Below are 27,640 nucleotides of genomic sequence, written 5' to 3'. Positions count from 1 at the left end.
GCTGGGGATTGAACTAGGACCTCCTGCTTGCAAGTCAGACTCTACCAGCTGTTCAATCTCCAAGGCTGTTTATTTACATCTTAGTTAATGTTAGCATTGCAAAAGCCATTCTTTAGTAATCCCTCAATGTAGAGTATTAATAAATAAATATTAACCACATCTAATCTAAATTATATAATCATGACTGATATAAATTGTAAAAATTTAAAACATAATAAAGTATTTTTTCATGTATTTGTTTGCAAGCCCTGTGACAGAAGGAAGTTCATGCCTAGATACGTGACTTGCACATAGTGGTGTTTAATAAGCATTTGTAAATGAATAGAGTTCTAACCTGAGGATAGCGATTTAGAAGTTACCAGCTCTGGGAGTGGGCGGTGCAGTGGGTTAAGCGCAGGTGGTGCAAAGTGCAAGGACCGGCTTAAGGATCCTGGTTTGAGCCCCCGGCTCCCCACCTGCAGGGGAGTCCCTTCACAGGCGGTGAAGCAGGTCTGCAGGTGTCTATCTTTCTCTCCCCGTCTCTGTCTTCCCCTCCTCTCTCCATTTCTCTGTGTCCTATCCAACAACAACGACATCAATAACAACAATAACAACAACAACAATAACAAAACAACAAGGGCAATAAAAGGGAAAATAAATATATATATTAAAATTGTTTTTTTAATTAAAAAAAAAAAGAAGTTACCAGCTCTGCCCAGGGATGGTGCATGTCTAAGCCAGTACAGGGAGGTGGTTGAGAGTGAGGAGATAAGATCACCTAGCACAGACTATCCAGATGTGAAGGGGCAGGAGCGCCAAGAGGAGCTAATACAGAAAACCTGTGGAGGAGCAGCCCGGGTCATGGGAGGAAAAGAAAGAAGAAGGGAAAAAAAGAACTGAGCAATGTAATGTTAAGAGAAAAATGTTTGCAGAAGAATAAACATTTCAGACTATCTTTTTTGTTTTTTCACAATTTTTTTAAACCATTTTCTATTTGTGATTAATAATGGTTTACGAGATTGTAAGGGTATAGGGTATAGTCCCACAACACACCTGCTACCAAAGTTCTGTGCCTCCACCTTCCCAACAACCACCACCATAGTTCTCACAGAGTCAGAGACAGTTTACTTGTGTTCTCTCTCTCTCTCTCAACTTCAGTCACTGCCTTTCATTCCTTTATTTCACTAATCAAAATCACCTCTAGTTCTGTCCGTATTGTCCCAAAGGACACAATATCATCTTTTTTGATTGCAAAGTAGTATTCCATGGAGTGTATATCCCATAACTTGTTTGTCTAGTCATCTGTTCATGGACATTTAGACCACTTCTACTCTTTGGCTATTGTGAATAATGCAGCTATAAACATTAGAGGTGTATATGTCTCTTCGAGTCAGTTCATACAAAGGATTTTACAGATTCCTTGAGAAAACTGTGTTGGTTTTTATAATGCCTCATCTTCATCCTTTTCCCTAAGTTCCACCTTAAGTTTAGGTTTACTGTGCAGTTTTAGCACATTTCTTTTCTGTGTGGTGGTGGAAAATTGCTGAATTAAATTTTGATTGAGTTTGATGTTAGAGGGTAAAGAGGTGGAAAGTTTAGTAAGTATCTGGGTTCCAGAAATGTGCATATTTCCTAGAGCATAGAAGTAGCAGAAGAAACAGGTGATGGGCTAATGTCATGAAGGGTAACATATGGTATTAATGCTTTTCGGAGGTGACAGACCCATACAAAAATATTTCATATTGGTTCCATTGTACAAAATATCTCAGGGACCAGGTGGTAGCACACCTGGTAGAGTGCACATTACAGTGCGTAAGGACCCAAGTTCAATCCCCCAGTCCCCACCTGAAGGGGGAAAGCTTTCCAAGTCGTGAAGCAGTGTTGCAGCTGTCTCTTTTCTCTCTCCCTGTCTGTCACCCCGTTCCCTCTTGATTTCTGACTGCCTCTATCCAATAAATAGGTAAAGATTAAAGATAATACATTTTTTTAAATAACAAAATATTTGAAATTAAAATTCATTACTAGGTTATTTTTCCCCTCTGCTGACTAAAATAAAAATGCTAGCTTATTATTATTTTAAAACTAGGCATTTATTGTGTATTATTGATTTTTGACCTCAATTTTTTAGGATTGGCTTAGGCCAAATAAGAACTTGTTAGCCATCAACTAGACAGCAAGTAATTGCTTGATTGAAAGATAATTTGTGTATTTAAGTGTTTGAGATTGACTTTTGAATAATTCAAATCACATGATAGAGTCAGGAGCGGCTCATTAAGATGCAGTAAGATGCAGAGACTTGCTAAAGAATCCTTAAGTTTATAAGGAGCATTTAGATATTTTAAATTTTAGTAAAATTAGTTTTAATTTTGCTAATCACAGCAGATGTGTGGCAAACAGCCAGGGCTTAAGCTTTAAACAAAATGTCTACGAGATATATTCATGGGTAGAATACCTGGTTATTTACTGAAATCAGAATTCTACTCTAGTAGTGCCATGTAAGTTTATAAAGATGTTGGTGTGGAAAACAGATATTTAAACCTGTGTTGGAGCCATCCCCTAGCATTTCTTGTTTTTAATTCTTAACATAACCAGTATGTGTAGACTATTTGCAGTGAAGAGAATGTCCGCAAAATTCTTAGCAATATTCATTTAATATGATTTGGTGAATGACTTTGATCATTGTTAAAAGGGGAACTGTCTCTGGATCTTTTTATTTCAGTTGTTCAAACATTGGATGAGTGTTACAAGTCCATTATTTCAGGTAGGGGAATGGTTATACAAAAAGACTTTAATTCCTGAGGCTCCAACGTTCTAGGTTCAGCCTCTCCACACAGCTGTAAGTCAGAGCTGAGCAAAGGAAAAGAATGGGAGAATTCCTGGGAAGAAGGGCAAGGAAAAGGGAGGGAGAGGAAAAGAAAGGAAACATATTTACTCTTCTCTGCCCTGCTTTCTAGACCCCCCCAAGCAAAAAATCTAAGAAATTAACACTTGGATTCTATAAAGATAGTTTAGAATTTGCTTTCTGTGTAACTAGATGAAATAAAGTCATGTTAATTAAAAGAGTTCAGTATCAATGGGAGTCAGGCGGTAGCGAGCGGGCAAAGCTCATAAGGATCCACAGAAGGATCCCAGTTCGAGCCCCCGGCTCCCCACCTGCAGGGAAGTCACATCACGGACAGTGAAGCAGTTCTGCAAGTGTCTTATCTTTCTATCCCCCTCTCTGTCCTCCCCTCCTCTCTCCATTTCTCTCTGCCCTATCCAACGATGACAACAATAGTAACTACAACAATAAAACAACAAGGGCAACAGAAGGAAATTGATAAATAAATATTTTTAAAAAAGAGTTCAATATCAAATATTAAAACCTCTAGTTATTAATTGAATAAAACTTTTGTAACCCTATATTAATATATCATAACCTAAGATTGGTAAGTAATCTCTTTTTAGACATTAAACATGTTTTAGATAGTAAACTAATACACCATTTTTTATCCATTTTCCTAATGATTTTCACTAAAAAACTAAGCACAGTAAAAAAAAAAATGTATGTAAATATTTTTGCTGTTTATTCCCTATTTTTCCTCTTATGGCACTCGGGCCCCATGGATGAGTGATTCCAGTGATCTCATGCTGACAACCCTCAATTTTGTGTTTTGGTCTTTTAGTTTGGAAAAAAAAAAAGATTTTATTTAATAGATACAAATGTCTAAATAGTAGATTTAGAGATTTGTATCTCTCTCTAGTTGTTTATTTTTCTGTGCTTTATAGTTAACTTACGTCTGCATTTTCCTTCCTTCCTTCCTTTCTTGAGCACTAGTCAGCTCTGGCTTATGTTGGTGCATGGGATTGAACCTGGGACCTCAGTGTCTTAAGCATGAGATTTTTTTTGTTGTTGTTGTTGTTCTATCATCTTTGTTTCTTTTTTAGTTTATTATTTAAACTTTAAAAAATTTTTTATTTATAAAAAGGAAACATTGACAAAACCATAGGATAAGAGGGGTACAACTCCACACAATTTCCACCACCAGTTCTCTGTATCCCATCCCCTCCCCTGATAGCTTTCCTATTCTTTAACCCTCTGGGAGTATGGACCCAAGGTCATTGTGGGATGCAGAAGGTGGAAGGTCTGGCTTCTGTAATTGCTTCCCCACTGAACATGGGCATTGGCAGGTTGATCCATACTCCCAGCCAGCCTCTCTCTTTCCCTAGTAGGGTGGGGCTCTGGGGAAGTGGAGCTCCAGGACATATTGGTGCAGTTGTCTGCCCAGAGAAGTCTGGTTGGCATGATGCTAACATCTGGAACCTGGAGGTTGAAAAGAGAGTTAACATACAAAGCCAAACAAATTGTTGACCAATCATGGACCTAAGGGCTGGAATAGTGCAGATGAAGAGTGGTGGTGGGGAGGTGTCCTTTATTTTGTAGATAGCTAGTAGGCATATTTTAGTTATATTCCAAAAGGCCTGTGGCTATACTAGTGTGTTTGTGTGTTTGTTTGTTTGTTTTGCCTGAGCCTGAAATCTTATATGCAGGTGGATCCTAATTATTGTCTGGGGAGATGATGGATCAGGGAAGAGAGTAGCTCCCTAATATGGGAAAGGTGTATAAATATTATTGACCCCATCGATTGGATGTGATCTGGGGCCCATATTCAGCTTAGGTATTTATGTCACCTCAGCATCCCTGTGGATCTGAGCTCACATTCTGTGGTAATAAGTAGGAACATTTGAAGCTGCCCCAATATCAGGACCCATTTTCCTTAGGTGTAGCATAGAGTATATTGTTTAGCCTCCCTTTGGAGGTTGGAACATTCTCTACTATTGTTGATCCAAGTTAGGTAAGGTCCTAAGGGGGCCCACAATGGGGTCTGTTGTGTTGTTCCTGATAGAAATGACCGGTAACAATGGAGAGAGGGATTTATTTGAGGTCTAGGCCCATCATGTCTGTTGGGAATCTCCGGACTCCCTGATTATCAGGGCCCCAGCTGATAAGCATGAGATTCTTTTTGCATAACCATTATGCCATCTCCCCTGCCCTGCCTGTATTCTCTTATGGTATACCCCTTTCACTAAATTTTGTGACTAAGATTTATCTTAATGGTATATTTGTTTAATTCACTAATTTTCATGCAATAATAATATACCTTTAGGGTTGTGTAAATTAAATGAGTTGATGGTGCACCTGGTTAAGCACACACATTGTAGTGCATAAGGATCCAGGTTCAAGTCCTTTGTCCCTACAGGGCTGCAGGAGTCTGTCTCTTTCTCTCTCTCTTTTCTTTTTGGCCTCCAGGGTTATTGCTGGGGTTCAGAGCCTGCACTATGAATCCACTGTTCTAGAGCCTTTTTTTTTTTTTTTTTTTTGGGTAAGAGAGAGAAATTGAGAGGGGAAGACAAAGAGGGAGTGAGAAAGACACCTGCAGACTCTCTTCACCGCTTGTGAAGTGACCCTCCTGCAAATGTAGGTGAACTCGAACTGGGATCCTTCCCCTTCATACTATGTGGTCTTAACCTGATGCAACACCACCTGACCAGCCTCCTTCTCTTTCCCTCTCTGTCACCCCTCCCCTCTCAATTTCTCTCTGTCTCTATCCAATAATAAATAAATTAAATTATCTATTAAATAAATAAGTTAATTAAATGAGTATACATATAAATGTTTAGAATTGAAACATGTCTTGAATTTTATTAAATGTGTTTTTTTTGTTTCAGAAATAAGATTTATAGTTTTTCTTCTTAATCTTTTAAAGATGGGAATTAATAGCTTTCCTGTTTAATCTTTAAGTCGAAAATCAATCTAACTTGGTCTATGAGATAGTTACTACCTTTTTCATATATTAATAGATTATTAGCTGATATATAGGTTTGTATGGAAGGAGACAATGTAAACACTTTTATAAATAAACTTTGCAGGAGAAAATATAGGTGAAGAACTTAAAGCTCCACTTCTGAACCAAGATCCACTCCAAGTAAGAGGTAAGTACATTTTATTTTTTATTATATTGGCTTTTGAAATTAAAATATGACTAGTTTTTTTAAGCTCCTTATATATTCTAGTGGTATATGTACATTTACTTTTATTTTACTTATTTTTGTCTTCTATTTTTTTCACTTTACTTTTCTTTAAATATATTGAACTTTAGGATTTATTTTTATGTTTATAAACTATTAATTATTATTATTGGATAGAGACAGAGAAATTGAAAGGGCATGGGGATAGAGAAGGAATGAGACAGAGAATCACCTGCGGTCCTGCTTCACCACTTATGAAGCTTTTCCCCTGCAGTTGGGGACCAGGAACTTGAACCTGGGTCCTTGTGCACTGTAATGTGTGTGCTTAACCAGGTGCACTACTGCCTGGCCTGTATAAACTAATTTTCTACTGATTTTCACTTTGCATTTTGATTGCAGATTTTGTATCTTTTTCTCTTTCACTCTTTCTTTTTATCCTTCCTTCCTTCCTTCTTATTGCCACCAAGATTATCACTGGCGCTTGGTGTCTCTGCACAGTGAACCCACTGTTTCTGGTGGTCTTTTCTTTTTTCTAATTCTCCATCCCCCTCTCCATGTATATGTAAAGAGAAATTGAAAGAGGGTAGATAGAGATGAACAAGAGAGACCCCTGCAGCACTGCAGGTGGGCATTGAGGCTTGAACACGCTTCCTTTTGCAGGGCTAATGTTTGTGTTCTACTAAATGTACCATTTCCTAGCCTCTAGACTTTTTGTGACTTCAACCTAGGTAAGAAACACTAATGATTCAGTGTATGTACATATATAGCTATATTTAATTGAAACAAAAATTTTCACAAAACTAGCTATTCTGATTTACATTCGGTGATCTTTGATTACTTTCTACTCCCCCTCCAAACATTTGTTTTCAAATTTAAAGCAGGCTTTAAGACACTTCATTCTGTTCCTGCTGGGAAGTGATATTATGAGTGGGAGTCAGTCTAGATGTTTCAACAGAATGGAGTTAAGGATCACCAGGAACCCCCAGGAACACCTTTTCGCTTCTAACTCCACTTGTGGAGTCCCCTGAGGCTTTTAAGTCAGTTCTGCTTTTCTTTTTTCTTGGCCCCAATGCCTGATCTCTACTGTTGATCTCCTTTGCTGCTTCTTAGACTGTTGCAGGAGCTGCTGCTAACCACCTTCTTAGTTGGGCAGAGCTGTTGCCACTTGTTCTCTAGACCCTGCCAGCAGTTCTATTTTTACTCTTTATAAAATGCTAACTTCTCCCCAGAGTTTGAAAAATACTGAGCCATCCTGTAATTTTTAATCTAAGTGCCAGTTCACTTTCATTTAGATGCAATTCATATTATACTTGTAGAACTTGAACAGATCAGTAATGAATACCCATACAAGTTAGGCGTTAGAGGTAAACTGGAGCTAAAAGCTAAGTGGGTACAAATGTGATTTCATTCTATTCTGCACATGGGCTGATATTTTTCCTGAAGCAGTTCATACATAGTATCAGGGAAAATATTAGTGAACACTCAGGATATAATCTTCAAGTGTGACTTTCACTGTACGTATTTTAAATTTTTTTTATGTATTTTTAAAATTCTAGTTAAGGCAGTCCTTAAGAAGAGGGACTATGGGGCAAAGTACACTCAGAATAATTTCATCACTGGAGTCAGAGCAATAAATGAGTTCTGTCTTAAATCCAGGTATGGATGCTTCTTCAAAATGTGGTTTGTTCTTTCTTGTCTAAATAAACACTTATTTTAAAAGAATGTTTTACCTGCTATCATTCATGTGTAAATTTTCCATGGGTCCTTCCTAAATTCATATGTAAGTATACGTATGTGTGTGTGTAATGTTTTTTTGGGGGGATTAATGGTTTATAGTACAGTTATTGACACATCAGTACAACCATACATCAAAGGACTAGTAGCCCAAATTGAATTATTGCATTCAGTTTTTTTTTAACTTTTTTTTTTTAATTTATTTTTTATTTAAGAAAGGATAAATTAACAAATCCATAGGGTAGGAGGGGTACAACTACACACAATTCCCACCACCCAATCTCCATATCCCACCCCCTCCCCTGATAGCTTTCCCATTCTCTATCCCTCTGGGAGCATGGACCCAGGGTCATTGTGGGTTACAGAAGGTAGAAGGTCTGGCTTCTGTAATTGCTTCCCCGCTGAACATGGGCGTTGACTGGTCGGTCCATACTCCCAGTCTGCCTCCCTCTTTCCCTAGTAAGGTGTGTCTCTGGGGAAGCGGAGCTCTAGGACACATTGGTGGGGTCTTCAGTCCAGGGAAGCCAGGCCGGCATCCTGATGGCATCTGGAACCTGGTGGCTGAAAAGAGAGTTAACATACAAAGCCAAACAAATTGTTGAGCAATCATGGACCCAAAGGTTGGAATAGTGGAGAAGGAAGTGTTAGGGGGGTACTCGCTGCAAACTCTAGTGTACTTCTGCTTTCAGGTATATATTTTGCAGTAGTTTATGCATACGTGTGAACATATGCTCTCTCTCACAGAAACTGGTGTATATCTAGGTTTTGGGTCTTTGTTAGAAAGTAAACATGTTAAAATTGTTAGCTTACTAAACAAAATTGTGTAAACAGTTCCAGTCCTTTAATTAATTAATTAATTTTAAGATAAGTGTGTTTCATTAGAGAGGGAAATAGCCTAGAGGTTAAGCATAGTTCTACTCCTGCTTCTGTAGTACCCAGAAAAAATGTACTGCCTCAAGCATGCAGGTCATGTATTCTGCTTTTGAATTAACTCCCTGGTTGATCTGTGAACTTCTTAAAAATGACAAGAGGCTGGTCATGAAACTGTGTGCTTTTTTTTATATGAAACTCTGGGTTTTTCTCCAGCACCTCTCCCCAGAATAAATAATGCAAGTTCTTCAAAGCCTCTGTATCAAAGAAGAACCTTAAAATTTTTATTGTTATTGTATTTACTGTTGAATGTAAAACAGTAATTTACCAATAAAGAAATTAAAAAAAGAAAATCATTAAAAAATTTATTGTTGTGTTAAAATGTAGCAGAATTATAAGTAATATTTGTATGCTTGACTTTTTGCTGCTTGTATAAGCAGAGTGCTTAATTTGGTTACCTTTATGTGGAAAATCCAGCTATGGGTTCTGTTGAGTCTAAAATAATTTTTCTTTATTCTGAAATCTTTGGTTGTTATAGTCAGTTACTTGTTGATATTGTATCTATGATAAAGTAAAAAGTTTCTCTTCCTTTGTATGTTGACCTTAAGAATCAGTATTTTTAAAAATATTTTCATTTATTTCTTTACTATTAGATAGAAACAGAGAAAAAATGAGAGGGGAGAAGGATAAAGAAGGAAAGAGACAGAGAGACACCTACAGACCTGCTTCACCACTCGTGAAGATTTTCCCCTGCAGGTGGGGACCAGGAGCTTGAACCTAGGTCCTTGTGCACTGTAATGTGTGTGCTTAACCAAGTGTGCTCCCACCCCCACCCCAAGAAGCAATATTTATGTGGAAGATTACTAGATTACTTGACTTTTTAGAAAAATCAGATGATTTACCTTTATTTTGCACTTTCCCCTTATGGTCATAGCCTATGATATCGTGTCAAGAAATAAGAATTCCTCTAATCCATTTTTAACTTACATAACTATTAAGAGAATAATGACTTGTAACACTGATGTATATTAATATTCTGTGTCACAGAAAGCGTTTCATTTACTTCTTAAAGATTTGTGACTTACGTGGGTTAAAGGTATCTTTCTCTGACAGTCTAGGCCAGGAAACAGTAAAGATGTTAATGATTACCCACATCATTTAGTGAGTCAGTGAAGAGAAAGCAGGAATACATATGCTTTTAAAAATATTTATTTACTGAGAGAAATGAGAGAACCAGAGCATCACTTTACCATATTAAAAGCAAGGGGGCTTAAACTCAGTAACTCGTGCTTAAGAGTCCAGTACTTGATCCACTGTGCCATCTACCGGACCTCTAGAAGACAGATTTTTTTATGCATAGTGCAGATATTTTAACTAATATTAGAGTAGTTGGTTGTTGATTTTTCTTTTTGTTTGTTTCCATGAGAGAAAGCAAATGAGAGAGAAACAGATCAGAGCACTGCTTCTGCTCTGGCAGATGTGATGCTGGGGACTGAGCCTGGTACCTCTTGCATGCAGATTCTGTGTGAAGATCAATGATCAAATGCGGAAATACTTTTCAGCATTGATTTGATTAAAAATTATATATATATATATATATATAAAATTTTTCTAGACATTAAGAGAAAGATAAATACCATGGAATTGACACTCAGAAACCATCCATTTTGAGTGATATTACCACTAAATATCAGTCTGTATGTAGACAAATATAACTAAATTTTACTGATTTTTCATTTTTTTCTGCACATTTATGTGTCAGGGATCAGATATAGGCCTCATACATGTAAGTATGTACCTATAACTGACCTCTACATCTGGTGGTGCTGGGGATTGAACCTGGGACCTTTGGTGCCTCAGTCATGAAAGTCTTTTTGAGATAACCATTATGTTATCTCCCCAGCCCTCCACTTCTTTTTTTTTTTTTTTTTTTTTTTTAATAACACCAGACATTGCTGTGATGTATCCATAGCTGGTAAGTTATAAGCACTAATGAAGGACTTGAATCTTTACATGTTATGTTATGGTTTATATATTGGGAATCAAGAACATTTTTTTTTATAGTCCTTGAACCAAATTTGTATAGAAATTTCAGTTTAAAAGTTATACAGTTCTGGGAGTCAGGCAGTAGCGCATCAGGTTAAGCGCATGTGTGCAAAGACCGGCATAAGGATCCTGTTTCGAGCCTCTGGCTCCCCACCTGCAGGGGAGTCACTTCACAAGCAGTGAAGCAGGTCTGCAGATGTCTATCTTTCTCTCCCCCTCTCTGTCTTCCCCTCCTCTCTCCATTTCTCTCGGATCTATCCAACAACGATGACATCAACAACAATCAGTACAACAATAAAAAAAACACCAACAAGGGCAACAAAAGGGAATAAATAAATAAATATATATATATATAAAGGATGACTCACTACAAGGGCTCATTCCTTTAAAAAAAAAGTTATACAGTTCTATGATCTTTTTAAAAAAAAATTTATATTTATTTTCTCTTTTGTTGCCCTTTTTTATTGTTGTAGTTATTGTTGTTATTGATATTATCATTCATTGTTGGATAGGACAGAGAGAAATGGAGAGAGGAGGGAAAGACAGAGGGGGAGAGAAAGATAGACACCTGCAGATCTGCTTCATTGCCTGTGAAGCAACTCCCCTGCAGGTGGGGAGCCGGGGGCTTGAACCAGGATCCTTATCCTGGTCCTTGTACTTTGTGCCACGTGCACTTAACCCACTGCACTACCGCCCGACTCCCTCTATGATCTTTTAATGCAGTAGCATGGATTGTTAATAGGATATGCTCTACTGAGTCATTTACTCAATTTACTATTATGCTATTACTCTTGCTACTATTACTATTATTTGTTTATCTTTAATAAAAGAACAGGAGGTACCAAAGTACTGCTCTGTCATCGTGAAACTTTTGTTTTTGGTGCTTTAATATGCCCGAGTCTCATGCAGGGAAGGCATATGCTCTACCCTTTCTTGGATTTGCTTTAAGCCTTTTAAGATGAAAAAACCAGCATCGTAACTTTAACCTGCCTTTTAACAGTCATTTAAAATACATAAAATATATGAAGTTTGTCTAAATAACTCAAGAAATTTCTTTCTTCAGTGATCTAGAACAACTTCGAAAAATCAGACGGCGAAGTCCCCATGAAGATACTGAATCCTTTACTGTATATTTGAGATCAGATGTGGAGACAAAGTAAGAATACAGTTCCTGTAGAGTAAAAATATGGTTGAATTTGGGGTTAAAAAAGAAAAAAATACACACACATTTTAGATGAACTTTTTGCTATATATTATAAAAATTGCTATTGGATTTACTCTTACAGCTTAAATTTAATTTAGAAAAGTTCCTATGTGTCTTATAATTTTTTCCAAAAGACCTTGTTTTTAAATTAAGATTTTACTTATTTATTTATGAGAAAGAAAGAGAAAGAACCAGACATTGCTCTGGTACATGTGATGCTGGGGATTGAACTCAGGACCTCATACCTGAGAGCTTTATCTACTGTGCCACAGGACCATTTATTTTTAAAGATTTATTTATTTTTAAATATGCAAATAATTCTTAACTTTTTAAAAAAATTTTGATCAGACAGAGAAGTTGAGAGGGAAAAGGAGATAGGGAGAAAGATTTATTTTATTTATTTTTTTACCAGAGCACTGCTCAGCTCTGGTTTATGGTAGTGCCGGGATTGAACCAGGGACTTTAGAGCTTCAAGCACAAGAGTCTCTTTGCATAACCACTTTGCTGTCTACCCCCACCTGAGAAAGAAATTCTTATACTACTCTTTCACCACTTGTGAAGCTTCCCTCACTGTAGGCTGGATACTGAGGGCTTGAGCCTATACCCTTGCACATGTTAATTCCCCTTCTCCTCCTTTTCCTTCTCCTTCTCCTTCTCCTCCTTCTCCTCCTCCTCCTTCTCCTTCTCCTTCTCCTTCTTCTCCTCCCCTTTTCCTTCTCCCTCCTCCTCCTTCCTCCTCCCCCCCTCCTCCTTCTCCTTCTCCCCTTCTTCCTTCTCCCTCCTTCTCCTTCCTCCTCCTCCTTCTCCTCCTTCTTCTCCCCCTCCTCCTTCTCTGTCCTCCTCCTTCCTCCTCCCTCCTCCTCCTCAACTCCTTCCTCCTCCCTTCTCTTTCCTCCTCTCTCCTCCTCCTCCTTCCTCCTCCTCCTTCCTCAAAAGAGAATCTCATAAGTAGTTGATTTAAATATGGCTACAATAAAAGCATTAAGTTTAACTGTTGTTGGTGATCATGTCTGTATGTACAGATCTTTGGAAGTTTGGGGAAGTCCTGAAGCTCTTGCCAGAGAGAGAAAACTACGTAAAGAAGCAGAAATAGAATATAGAGAAAGTAAGTACATTGAACTTAAAGCTGAGTTAGTTGAAAAGTAACTTGCAAGTAAGACCTGCTTCTGTAATGACTGGCACTCCCTAGTGGTTACGACTCTTGGCTTTGGCTCTGTTCTAGCAACTACCAATTTCTGCTTTGTGATTCAGTTATTTTACAAAAGCAACAAATATTTTTTGTTGGTTTCACTTCTGTGCCTTTTAAAAGCTGACAAGAGGAACTGAAGTTTGTTGGTGGCTTTTATGAAACAGTGAAAATTATAACATGTCCTAATTATTTCTATGGCTTCTTACCTCTTGCTGCCTCAATTTTTTTCTAAGCTCTTTTAAAAAATTTTTTTAGTTGTTATTAATAGCAGGTTACAAGATTGTAAGATTGTAATGTATAGTTTCTGCCTCACTTTTAATTTATATAAAGACAGAGAAACTGAGATAGAAAGGAAAGATAAGGAAAGAGAGACACCTACAGTGCTGTTTCACCACTTAGAAAGCTTTCCTCCTACAGGTGAAGACTGAGGGCTTAAACCTGGGTCCCTGCACACTGTGTAGTCAGCCAAGTATGCCACAACCCAGTCCCCCACCTCACTCTATTAAGAAAGTCAGCTTAGGTTAGTGAAACCCTTAAATCAACAACAAAACAAAACAAGATAGAAAATTACATGCTATGTAGGGGTTTTGGAGAGGGAGCTCATGATGGAGTAGTTCCAACAGTGACCATAAGTGACTATCCCGTACTTACACTGTTCCGCAATGCTGTACTAATTGCAGTAACATATTTACAATAAGCAGTGTTTTCAGTCCCTTATGTTTTGCTTTATATGAAACTTTCTTTTTGAGTAACAATGCATACCTACTTGGTCAGTGATTTCAAGACACAGTTTAGCTATGGTTATTTTCTTATTGAATTAGATTTCACTGTGTTTGTTGTGCACTAATATAAGAGTTAAAAGAGTGCAGTAAGTATTGACATTACCAGACTCACTACAGTATTCCAGACTGACCTGAAGGCATGGTTAGATAAATTAGAACATTAAAAATGGAATATTGAATGCTTGTTGACAGATGACTGAATAAAGAAGTTATGGATATATAGTCTATGAAATACTCATCTGCATTAAAAAAGATGATATTTTGTCCTTTGGCACAAAATGGATGGAACTGGAGATGATTATGCCTAACAAAATAAGAGATGAAAGATAACTAACAGATGCTTTCACTCATATGTGAAATTTAGAGAACTAATACACATAGACTTGCAGTAAAATAAAAATAAAATAGGCCAGGTGGTTGCACACCTGGTTAAGGACACGTATTACAATGCTCAAGGATCTGGGTTCAAGTCCCTGGCCCTCACCTGCAGGGGGAAAACTTTACGAGTGGTGAAATAGGGCTGCAAGTGTTTCTCTGTCTTTTTCCCTTTCTATCTCCCCCTCCCCTCTCAATTTTTCTCCGACTATTCAATAATAAATAAAAATAAAGGGATTTAAAAAAAAAAAAAAAACAACAAGCAAACAAACCATCTCTAAGACTCTGAGAGCTATGGTGGCTGTCATTGGGAGGCACAGCACTTTGGTGGTGGGTGCAGTGTGAAACTACACCATATATATATAATAGATATATTTAACATTTAAATTAGTTTTAATGAGAAAGATATAAAGAGAAAGACCAGAACATTGCTCATCTCTGCTTATGGTGTTTCTTGGGATTGAACCTGGGACCTTGGAGCCTCAGGCGTAAAGTCTTTTGCATTACTATTATACTATCTCCTCAGCTTTATGCCCTGTAATCTCATAATCTTGTAAATCACTATTAACCACATGTAAAAAATGGCTTGGAACAGATTTTTATGTGAGATGTTATAGTACAATTTTCCACAAAACTGAAAATGTGATTGCAATTACAATTGTAGCTTCTGGGTGGAGTGTTTGCTAGCTAAGCAAGGAAAGTTTTTGAGTTACTTAGAAGGATGAGGTAACTGAAATAAGTAGAGCAGTTGGAGGAGCTGGCACATTTCCAGCTTTATTAGACAGTAGTAGTGATTTGAAGACTTGAAGACTTTGATAGCAACATTGCTTATTAAAGTAAATAAACAAACAAAAAAAACCCAAGAGACATGATTTGGAGTAGTTTTACTCATTTCTCTAAGTTAACAGACATTACCGGTCTAGTTGGTCTTTGTTTACTTGAGGAGACACTAATGAGTTATAAGTGCATGAAGTGAATTCTTTGTAAATAGTCTGCATAGAACAGCTACAGGCAAAAATATTTTCAAAGATGTGGGAATATTTAGCCATAAAATCTAAAGTGGAATCTGTTAAGGTGTCTTATAGATAATGGTAAAAATATGTGTAGTACAGAAAAGAGCTTTTTGTTGGAGAGATTTACTGAGCTTGTGAAATTGTAAGATGCTTAAAGTCTATTCATCAGACATCAGCAGGTAATTTTGCAGAAAATATTTAATATCTGTCACTTGCTGAGCTAGTAGTATTAATTTATTCATTCTTGTGCACTTAACCATTATCCCTGTTCTATTTGTCCTGCTACATAGCAGTTAAATGACTTAAACATTTTAGTGCACTTTCTTAAGCTCAGGGCCAAAATTCAATTTTTTTTTTTTTCCGGAATAAGATTTTCTCAACAATTGCTATTGTCAAACATTGTATGGCTTTTTTTGAAAGAAAATAAAAAAGCTTTTCTTATAGGCTTGATAATGTTAATTCAATGTAAAATTACAAGACAGTGCTTAAGTATAAAATGTATTCTGTAGTAAAGTCATTTCAATAATAGCTAGCATTGTTTGGATCACAAGTAATGTCACTCTGTTTTATGTACTTTCCATGCTGTTAAAAAGTAAAACAAAAGAAATTTGAAGCAGATAGATTTTCCAGTCTAAAACTGATAGTTCTGGAATTCTTTTTCAGGACTATTCAAATCTTTTTGCCCCTTTTAAATTGTGTTGCAAATCTAGATTTTTGTAATATGCTAGTATTTTTGCTGGTAGTCAGTAGGATACACTTAAACATCTTAAATAGAATAACTATATTAATCTAAAGTGATTAGGATTATATGCATGAACTAAATGTATTTTGTAAATTTTTTCTTACAGGATTATTTAAAAACCAAAAAGTACTAAGAGAATACAGGGAGTTTTTGGGCAACACAAAGGTAAGAATAGTTATGTGTGTCTGTGTTGCAGAGTGAATTCCTGCTATCAGTGTATTGAAATGCTCGATGTCTGTGGGCCTAATTCAAGATTTTCCTGAACACATTGTGATTTATACTCTATTTGTTTCTGTCTTTCTTGAAATTAAAAAGTTGAGATGTGAATTCTCTTTAAGTTTGTAACTGTCGTAAGCCACAAACATACAGAGTAGAGGAGAGAGAAGACTATATTATTATTAGATTTTTTCCCCTTTATTTGGGGGATCAGTGTTTTATATTAAACAGTAAATACAATAATTTGTACATGCATAACATTTTTCAGTTTTCCACATAACAATACAACCTGCACTAGGTCCTCTGCCATCCTGTTCCAGGACCTGTATTCTCTACCCCACCCACCCCACAGTCTTACTTTGATGTAATATACCAACTCCAGTCCAAATTCTGCTTTGTGTTTTCTCTTCTGATCTTGTTTTTCAACTTCTGCCTGAGAGTGAGGTCATCCCATGTTCATCCTTCAGTTTCTTACTTATTTCACTTAACATGATTTCTTCAAGCTCCATCCAAGATGGGCTGAAAATGGTGAAGTCACCATTTTTTACAGCTGAGTAGTATTCCATTGTGTATATATACCACAACTTGCTCAGCCACTCATCTGTTGTTGGACACCTGGGTTGCTTCCAGGTTTTGGCTATTACAAATTGTGCTGCCAAGAACATATGTGTACACAGATCTTTTTGGATGGATGTGTTGGGTTCCTTAGGATATATCCCCAGGAAAGGAATTGCAGGATCATAGGGTAGGTCCATTTCTAACCTTCTGAGAGTTCTCCAGACTGTTCTCCACAGAGGTTGGACCAATTGACATTCCCACCAGCAGTGTAGGAGGGTTCCTTTGACTCCATTTACTGCTGTTACCTTTTCTTTTTTTTTTTTTTTTCCTCCTCCAGGGTTATTGCTGGGCTCGGTGCCTGCACCATGAATCCACCGCTCCTGGAGGCCATTTTTTTTTTTTTTTAGCTTCGTTGTGGTTATTATTATTGCCCTTGTTGACGCTCGTTGTTGGATAGGACAGAGAGAAATGGAGAGAGGAGGGGAAGATAGAGAAGGGGAGAGAAAGATAGACACCTGCAGACCTGCTTCACCGCCTGTGAAGCGACTCCCCTGCAGGTGGGGAGCCGGGGGCTCGAACCGGAATCCTTACGCCGGTCCCTGCGCTTTGCGCCACATGCACTTAACCCTCTGCGCCACCTCCCGACTCCCCTGCTGTTACCTTTTCTGATGTATGACATTCTTACAGGAGTGAAGTAGTATCTCGTTGTCTTTATTTGCATTTCTCTGACAATCAAAGACTTGGAGCTTTTTTTCATGTGTTTCTCGGCCTTTTGGGTCTCTTCTGTGGTAAATATTCTGTCCCTGTCCTCTCCTCATTTTGGGATGGGGTCATTTGTTTTCTTGTTGTTGAGTTTGGCAGGTTCTTTATATATTTTGGTTACTAAACTCTTGTCTGATGTATGGCATATAAAAATCTTCTCCCATTCTGTGAGGGGTCTTTTTGGGTATTGCTTTCTTTTTTTTTTTTTAATACTGTTTTTTTTTTTTTTTTTTACTTTTTAAAAGTTTATTTTATTTTACCTTTTGTTGCCCTTTTTTATTGTTGTAGTTATTATTATCATTATTGATGTCATTGTTAGATAGGACAGAGAAATGGAGAGAGGAGGGGAAGACAGAGGGGGAGAGAAATACAGACACCTGCAAACTTGCTTCACTGCTTATGAAGCGATCCCCCTGCTGGTGGAGAGACAGGGCCTCAAACTGGTAACCTTAGCCAGTCCTTAATGCTTTGTACCACCTGCGTTTAACCTGCTGTGCTACTGCCCGACACCTGGGTACTGGTTTCTTTTGTTGTACGGAAGCTTCTAAATTTGATGTAGTCCCATTGGTTTATTCTTGCCTTAGTCTTCTTTATAATTGGATTTGTTTCATTGAAGATGTCTTTAAAATTTATGCGGAAAAGAGTTTTGCCAATATTTTCCTCTAAGTATCTGATAGTTTCTGGTCTAACATGCAAATCCTTGATTCATTTGGAATTTACTTTTGTGTTTGGTGAAATATAGTAGTTCAGTTTCATTCTTCTGCGTGTTTCAACCCATTTTTTTTTTCCCAACACCATTTGTTGAAAAAACTCCCCTTTCCCCATTAGGTTTTAGCAAGATTTAATTCTCTCATATAAACCTTTCATTTTCTTTGTATTCTCCTTGTATAATACATTTAAAAATTTACTCCTAGTTTATTTAATTAATATTCTTTATAGAAATAGTTGGCACATGAACTGCAATGAGACATGGGTCTAAAAAAATAGGGCTTATAGGTATTTTTGAAAAGATTTTATTTATTAATGAGAGGGTGAGAGGGATAGGAGAGAGAGAAAGAGAATCTGGTACATGTGCTCCTACGGATCAATCTCAGGACATTATGCTTGAGAGTCCAACACTTTATCCACTACACCATCTCCCAGACCACCATAAGCACTTTTTTAAAAGCTTGTTTTCATTTGCTTTAGAATATTATAAGATTTTAGAAGTATAGTATGTGTTTATGTTAGTTTGTTTGTAATTCACTGCACCTGCTATCAAAGTTTCTGGCATATACACTTTTAATTTTAAAAACAAATTCTTGAGAAAAATAAAGTATACACACCATATCGTTCAAAGATTTTGATAGAGGAAATATCTTCTGATGTGTCAGGCTTGCATTATAAGCATTAAGAGTGCTTCTCTGGGAAATTTTAGAGAAATTTTATGTGTGCTTTTTTATAGCCACGCTCCAGAATGCCATCCGTTTTTCTTAAAGGGCCTGGAAAAGTGGTAATGGTTGCCATTTGCATGTAAGTACAGAAAAATGAGCATTGTAAAGTTGAAAAATACTATTTTAAATATTTACATGCTATCTAAATAAAGAGAAGTAAATATATCTAGGAATTTAACAAAATATAGTATTTGCGATAAAACTAATCTAAATAGATATCTGCAATAGATGTTATTGTTAGTGAGTTGAAGACATTGAGCGAGGACAGCATGACATGATTCTGTCAAGAGAGTATTTAAATTCTGATGTTTCAGTTCTCTTGATTCTATATTTGAGTGAAACCATCCAGTAGTTGCCTTTTTTTTTTTTCTTTTTTTTTTTTCCCTCCAGGGTTATTGCTGGGCTCTGTGCCTGCACCATGAATCCACCGCTCCTGGAGGCCATTATTCCCCCCTTTTGTTGCAGCCTGGTTGTGGTTATTATTATTGCCATTGTTGATGCTGTTCGTTGTTGGATAGGACAGAGAGAAATGGAGAGAGGAGGGGAAGACAGAGAGGGGGAGAGAAAGATAGACACCTGCAGACCTGCTTCACCGCCCGTGAAGCGACTCCCCTGCAGGTGGGGAGCTGGGGGCTCAAACCGGGATCCTATCCTTACGCCGGTCCTTGTGCCAGTAGTTGCCTTTTATCTCATTTCCCTAAACATTATTACCTCTAATTCCATCCATTTTGTCCCAAAGGACACAATATCATCTCTTTTGATTGCAGAGTATTATTTCATGATATATAACATAATATATTGGGCTGTTGGAAAGTTATGCATAACAAAATGAAAAAACATAACTTTTCTCTGTGTGTATGCATGAAACACATCTATGTGGCACATGAGCTTGGATATATATATATATATATATATATGTATACATATATATATATATAAATATAAATATATATTTGGAAATATATATATATATATATCTTTGAAAAAAAAACCCCAGAAACAAATACACTGTCTCTAAGACTTTCATGTCTTAAATTATGTGATTATTTTTGTTATTTTAATTAGTTAATTTTATTTTATTATTATTTTTTGCCTCCAGGGTTATTGCCGGGGCTCAGTGCCTATACCACAAATCCACTGGTCCTGGAGACTGTTTTTTCCCTTTTGTTGCCCTTGTTGTTTTATCATTGTGGTTATTATTATTGTTGTTGTTGTTGCTGTCGTTGGATAAGGCAGAGAGAAATTGAGAGAGGAGAGGAAACAGGGGGAGAGAAAGATAGACACCTGCAGATTTGCTTCACCTCGATTCCCCTGCAGGTGGGGAGCCGGGGGCTTGAACCAGGATCCTTACACCGGTCCTTGTACTTGTGATTATTTTTTGAAAGAGTGGGGGACACAGAACTTTACTTTGGTGGTGGGATTATAATCTTACTGTCCTGTAAACACTATTAATCACAAATAAAAATTAAAAAAATGTATATATAAGAATTAAAGTTGACAGGAAGGGGGTAGCTGGAAGTTATTGTCAGCTTAGTAACATTATAATAAAACCTGATAAGTGATTATTGTTGTGCCTGAGAGTCATTACTGTTGGATTCTGAGTAGCTGACTTCCCAGAGCAAACCATGTTTATTTTAGCCTCTATGACCTTCTAATAGGACTGAGTCAACTTGGTCTACATTTGTCTGTCCCCATACAGCCACCACCACTCCCATCTGCCTACTTAAGTAAAAAGATTCTCTCCTCAGTCTTAGTTTTTATACTTGTCTACTGGACAATATAAAAACAACAGGTTCTCATTTAAGTACCTAAAGCACTTAATTTCAGTTTCATTTTGTCGAAATGTAGAATACCTTCCTCTATTTAAAAATGATTTGTTTGTTTATTTATTTAAATGAGAGACAAGAAGAAAACAAACAACAGCTTTACGTTGACAGATGCAATGATTGCAATTAAGCCTAATGCTTCCAAGCTAACACTGTAGCTATTGCATCTTCAAACCACACCCCCCCAAAGCTGCCTCTCCTTTCTTAGTCTAAAAGTGCATTTAAGTAATTTGCTTAACTCCATATCATGTCTCTGCATTTCAGTTTGTAATGGAACCATATGCTGTACTTTTCAAATTTGAGCCCTTGTTACCTAAAATATAAAACGTTTCGAAGGGCTAAGCATTCTTTGTAATTTACTTTGAGTAGAATCTAGTATGGCAGTATATATAATAATTAAATAAGCTTTGGGTAGAAAATTTTTCTCCATATCTTCTCTAAATTGTTTTATTTCTCCCTTAGCAATGGATTAAACTGCTTCTTTAAATTTCTTGCCTGGATTTATACGGGTTCAGCAAGTATGTTCTCTGAAGCTATACATTCTTTGTCTGATACTTGTAATCAGGTAAGGAATAAAAGTCTTTTTCTTACTAATTTCAGTGTAAATTTTATAAAACTTTAAAGGCTGACCTATTTAAAAACTGAATAATTGCTAGAGTCTGCTTGTGGAAGGAAAGGACAATTATTTTACTTTTAAATGATGCAGTACATAGAAACATGATCACAGCATTTTGTTATTATTACTTTGTTTTATTGACATATAGCTTAGATCTAAATATTTGATAGATTGAACCTGGGATTGCTCATGTGCAAGCCCTGTGTACCCCACTGTGTCATTTCCCTGGTCCTGTGAGCATAGTATTTTAAAGCAGGTCATTATGCTTTAAACTTCCAATTGAATGTGAGCTAGAGTTATACGTTGCTAAATGTTTGGGCAGAAGATTTCATACAAGAGATTCTTATATTAGGTTGAAATTTGACCTTTGAATGTGAGTGTTCTCTCTCTTTTTTCAAATATTTATTTTTAGGAGAGAGATAGAGACCAGAGTTGTGTTTTGGCCTAAGGGGAACTAGAGATAACCCTTGGGGCTCATCTAATCTAATCTAATCTGTCATTTAGCCACCTCCCTGGCCTCTACATATGGGTTCCTAAGGAAATACATTATATTTTTCTTATGAAATAATTAAAATCATTCACACATTAGACTAGTGTTTTGAATCATTTTCTTTGAATTTACAGATGAATTTTTAAATAAAATTAGAAGAAAAATTTATTTAACCCAAATTTTGAATACTAAAAAATTAAGCCTGTTTAAAAATATAATCAATGTTCTATTTATGTATCATTTCATATTTATTTGAAGATTTACTTAGAGAGAGAGGGAGGTATAAGAGCAGCTCTCTGTATAATGTGTGGCCAGGGGTAGGACCTTGGCCTTCATACATACAAATGTACTTTTTCAGTGGTTGTTTATTTCCTGTTATGGGAGAATGGATTTGAGAAGCTATATAGTAAAGGGCACTGGCGGGGGGGGGGGGGGGGTCAACCCAGTAACCCATATGGGCATAGATTAAAAGATTTATGAACTATAATTATGTTCTTCTTAATTTATTCTCATCCTTTTAAGTTTAATTCACTGAAAATTCATTTGTGTCTTAGGTAATTTTCTTTCTTTTTTTTTTTTTTTTGAGTTAAAAATCCAGTATGTATTTGTTTTAGACATAGTCACGTTGGTGTGATTGCTAAATATTTTACTAGCAAGCATATTCCTCTTAAGTGTCTTGTAACATATGGGGATACCTCTCCTATGGAGAATGTGGTTATCTTAAAGCTTTAATTACCTGATTAGTTGGTACTATGCAGAAAAAAATGGGAAATATTCTAAGATTAGTCTAAGTCATAGGATAGTAACTCTTAAGACTTTCCATTTTTTAAACAAATAATTCTATTAAGGTACTATCTCTCTGACTCTTAAATTCATATAAATTGATAATGGGAAGGATTTATTAGAGGTGATCATACTAGTATTGAGAGGTTTCAGTGGATAACTCTGCATGACTAGAAAAGGAAGGAAGGAAGGAAGGAAGGAAGGAAGGAAGGAAGGAAGGAAGGAAGGACAGATGAGGCAAGGGAGGAAGAAAGGAAATATGAAGGTAGTTATTTGAAATATATTTATTCCTTCTATATAAGAAATGGTGTTTTGAACCCCTTGAGTTCATCTTTGTTTCAATAAAGTACTGACAATCAAAATGACAAGAGTGTTGGATATGACTATGTTTGAGTGTTTGTCATTGTCAGATTGTACCCTTTAGAGTGACCTTATTATCATATTCCCTATTTTGTTCTAATGATTTATATGGCTTCTGTTTTTCCATAGGGTCTACTTGCAGTGGGTATCAGTAAATCTATTCAAACACCAGATCCTTCTCATCCGTAAGGATATTGCCTTAATCTCCTTGTTGTTATTATCATTATTTCATTACTGTGGGGTGCATGTGTGTGGCATGCCACTAAGTAAAAATAACTAAATTTTAGAAATCTCTTTCCATGTATGTACTTGTAGCATTATGTTAAAGATTTGGTTATTTTTTCCACTGTTATGGTAAATTAAAGATGTCTAGAGATATGGGCCAGGTGGTGACACACCTGGTTGAGTGCACATGTTACAGTGCACAAGGACCCGGGTTCAAGCCCTCGGTCCCCACCTGCAGGGGAAAGCTTCACAAGTGGCGGAGCAGGGCTGCAAGTGTAGGCCTCTCTCTCTCTCTCCCCCTCTCTCCCCCTCTCCCTCTCCCTCTCCCTTCCTTCTCGGTTTCTGGCTGTTTCTATCCAAAAAATAAATAAAGATAATAAAAAAAAATTTTTTTGAATGTCTAGAGATAGAGTTAAAATATCTTTAAATTTTGTAATACAGCATAGAAATTTAGTTATCCTCATATTTGATAATAATAAAGCACATATGTTGACATTAGAGTTTTATTCTGATTGGTCAAAGGAAGCCTGTCCTATTTTTAGACCAATAGGCTGTTGAATTTAAAGGTTGGTGATAATGTCTATTATTATTACTATTATTTTATACCAGAGCACTATTCTGCCTTATGGTAGTGTTGGGGATACAACCTAGGGCATTGTATGTAGCATGTAGCTTGACAGTCTTTTTAGATCTCTGTTATGCTCTCTTTCTCATCCTCTATTAAACTTGTACTTAAGTTATTTTAATCTTTGTAGTATTTTAGAGATAACATCCTGTAGTGTTTCAAAATTACTGAATCATACATACTTTTAGAGTATTTGGAATCAAAGCAGTTATTTGATATTGTTTCTGTTGCTTCTAACCAACTAATATTTTTTCATTCCACACACAAAATTTTTTGGTTAGCTTTTATTAGTGATTTGATACGTGCTATAAATTATAAGATTTCAGGGGGTATATTTTCACACCCATGCTTAGTTTGTGCACGTCCTCACACCCTCCACCAAAGTCCTGCAGGCCACCTCACCCTCATAACCGCATAGTTCTCACAAACTCTAAGAGACAGTTTGGCTGCTATTGTCTTTTGCCAGTTCATTTGCTTTAATCATCTTTTTTTTCTTTCTTTTTTAAAAAAGTTTTTAAGGAGTTTAATATCAAGGTATTTTCAGTCATCTATATTAGTCCTACCCAATAGAAACTTCCCAGTGATGAAAAATATCTGTTTCTTATCATATTCACTGTTGATGTGAGACTGATGAGCACTTGATATGTGACTAGTATGAGTGAAGAGCTGTATTTTAAATTTTATTTGGTTGTAATTTATTCAACTATTTTAAATATTTATTCAACTATATTAAATATTTATTCAACTATTTTAAATTTTATTTAGTTGTATTTATTCAACTATAAAGTCACAAGCCACACAAGCCTTGTGTGGCTTGTGACTTATATTGAACAGTAAAGAATTACATGATAAGGGGCCGGGTTGTGGCTCACCTGGTTGAGCACATGTTACAATGTGCAAGGCCCCAGGTTCAAGCCCCCTGTCCTCACCTACAAGGGGAAAGCTTTGTAAGGTGAAGCAGGCTGCAGGTATCTCTCTCTCTCCCTCTCTGTCACCCCCTTCCCTCTCGATTCTGGCTGTCTCTATCCAATAAATAAAGATAACAGTCATAAAAAATACGTTTTAAAAAAGAATACATGATAAAAAATTTTAATAAGAAACTACAAACTCCTTAAACACATACACACACACTTAAGAGTAAAGCCATTGCTTATATTGCTATATTACTTTACAGGAACCTCATAAAAAATTTAAAAAGCTGTATGTTTTCTAAGTGAAACTGATGGAACACTGTCATATCTATAAACAGTATTTCCTATGGCAAAATTACATATTTATATTTATGTAAGGATTCAATAATCTTTTTTTCCTTTTTTTCTTTTGACAGAACAGAGAGTAATTGAGAGTAGAGGAAGAGAGAGAGAGAGAGAGAGAGAGAGAGAGAGAGAGAAGCACCTGCAGAAGGATACCTGCAGATGGGGAGCAGGGGCTGGAACCTGGGGTCCGTGAGCTTGGTAACATGCATTTAACCTGGTGCGCCACTGCCTGGCCCCAATAATCGGTTTTTGTTAAGAATTCTGCTTTAAGTTTGCAGCTGCTAAAAGGTGGCCTTGGAATTTGGACTTGGAAATAAATTTCCTACGAAATATTTTTGAGTGATTATTTTTTTCATGTCATATCACATTTTTAACTCAGTTGTCATTGTTTTATTGACAGATACAGTACAATAATGCATAGATTGAACAAAGATGCTTATAAATGATTGTGATTAAAATTCTTTTTTTTTTTTTGTTTTGTTTTGTTATGAAAGTACCCAGAAAACCAAAGTTCTTAGTTCTAAATAATAGTGCTTAATTGCTGTTTAAATTGTTTAGAACTAGCAATAAGTTCTAGCAATAGTCATTGATTGGCTGTGTAGGAAGATAACAATATTAAGTAAGATGTTCTATAAGAAAATTTAAATGTTATTTTGTTCATTACAAATCTGAATACATATTTAAAAAAATTGCTTTTCACCAGCTTTCATGGTATATGTAGTAAAGTTGCTCCACTAAATCAAAACAGTATATATTTTAAAAGTAAACCTTTTGTATTCTAAACTATATTATCCTTATTTTTCAGGTATGGATTTTCAAATATGCGTTATATTGCTTCACTAATTAGTGGTGTTGGTATTTTCATGATGGGTGCAGGATTATCTTGGTACCATGGAATCATGGGATTACTTAATCCTCAACCAATAGAATCCTTTTTATGGGTAATTTAGTTTTCCTTTTCCATTTTAAAGAAATATCATTCAGTGACTAAGTATAATGGAATAATTTTCTCATATTGATGTTAGAACAGACTAATAAGGGGCTGGTTGGTACTGCACTCCATAGAGTGTGCATGTTATAATGTACAAAGACCCAGGTTCAAGGGCCCAGTCTCCTGCAGAGGGAAAGGTTCACAAGCTGTGAAGTAGTGTTGCAAGTATCTCTTCCTTCTCCCTATCTGCATCCTCCTTCCTTCTTGACTTGTCTCTGTCTCTGTCCACTTAACATATCTTCTTGACTGTGCCATGCAAGGTGTATCATACAGGATTATGTATTTAAGATTTATTTTTTTACTTTTTAATTAATTTTACATGTTTATTTTATTGCCTCCAGGGTTATCACTGGGGCTAGGTGGCTGTAGAGTTAATCCATGGCTAACGACTACCTCTCTTCCCCTCCTTATTTGATAGGACAGAGATATTGAGAGAGGAGCAGGTGATAGAGAGGGAGAGGAAAAGAGAAACACTTGAGCAGTAGTGCTTCACCACTTATGAAGCTTCCCCCTACAGGTGGGGACTGGGGGCTTAATGCTGAGTTTTTGTACATGGCAATGTGTTCATTCAACTGAGTGTACCACCACCTGGCCCCTGGGACTGTATTTTTTAGATCATGAATAGACATGACCTCTAAATATGTATAATTCATTGATGTTGAATAAGAAAGTCTTCATAACTATAATGATTAAGCATTGCCCACTTTAGTTAAGAGCTTAGGCAGTTGGGGGCTGGGTTATGGCGCACCTGGTTGAGCACACGTTACAATGTGCAAGGACCTGGGTTTGAGCTCCTGGTCCCCACTTATAGGGGGAAAGAGTAGTGAGTAGTGAAGCAGTGTTGCAGGTGTTTCTCTATCCCTAACAAATAAAAATAATAAAAAAAATTTAAATCTTGGGCAGTATTGTTTATTTTTCTAGTTACCATTGAACAATCAAACTTCTGTTCATTTTTAGTCCCTAGAAGAAATCTACCAGTAATTACGATTTCCAATCCCATCTGATATTCATACACTGAAATTGTATTTTAATGTTTAGGCTTCTACCTCACCTCACCTTGGTGGGAAGCCTACAAGGAGGGAATGGGAGAACAGGAGAATGAGCACTTTCTGTATTTTCCTCCCTAGGGCGTGCATACCTTCTCTCCCTGTCCCTAGGATGCTTCTGGCACCACAATGCAGGGCAGGGGAGAGGGGAAGACATTCAAATCAGGATTGTGTACCAGGCAAAGCAGGATGAATTTTTTTTTTTAAGTATTAATTAATATGCTTTTGCTATTTTCTAGGCATATTGTATTTTAGCAGGATCATTAGTATCTGAAGGAGGTATGTATTGTCATAGTTTCTCTTTGTTATTTTACTTTTTAAAATACATTTATTATTATCATCATTATTATTACTATAATTATCAGAGCACTGCTCAGCTCTGGCTTATGGTCGTGTAAGGCATTGAACCTGGGACCTTGGAGCCTCAGGCATGAAAGTCTCTTTGCACAACCACTATGCTATCTCAATCTGACCTCTTTGTTATTTATTAATACATATTCATTAGTCCAT

At 36.5% G+C, this 27,640-nt stretch overlaps 1 protein-coding gene across 1 annotated transcript in view; it reads left to right on the top strand.

The window, feature by feature from the left end:
- The window catches only part of SLC30A9 (solute carrier family 30 member 9), a 60,116-nt gene that overhangs the window by 13,419 nt on the left and 19,057 nt on the right, over nt 1-27,640 (top strand). The window contains exons 3-12 of the mRNA XM_016189955.2: nt 5,890-5,952; nt 7,545-7,644; nt 11,702-11,794; nt 12,865-12,947; nt 16,050-16,108; nt 18,924-18,991; nt 21,201-21,303; nt 23,117-23,172; nt 25,899-26,034; nt 27,370-27,409. Coding sequence (XP_016045441.1) covers nt 5,890-5,952; nt 7,545-7,644; nt 11,702-11,794; nt 12,865-12,947; nt 16,050-16,108; nt 18,924-18,991; nt 21,201-21,303; nt 23,117-23,172; nt 25,899-26,034; nt 27,370-27,409 — 801 coding nt within the window. The remainder of the gene's footprint in view (nt 1-5,889; nt 5,953-7,544; nt 7,645-11,701; nt 11,795-12,864; nt 12,948-16,049; nt 16,109-18,923; nt 18,992-21,200; nt 21,304-23,116; nt 23,173-25,898; nt 26,035-27,369; nt 27,410-27,640) is intronic.

The sequence above is a fragment of the Erinaceus europaeus genome, chromosome 3, assembly GCF_950295315.1.
Source record: "Erinaceus europaeus chromosome 3, mEriEur2.1, whole genome shotgun sequence".
In the NCBI taxonomy this organism is placed as follows: Eukaryota; Metazoa; Chordata; class Mammalia; order Eulipotyphla; family Erinaceidae; genus Erinaceus; species Erinaceus europaeus.
This window is presented reverse-complemented; position numbering and strand designations above follow the sequence as displayed.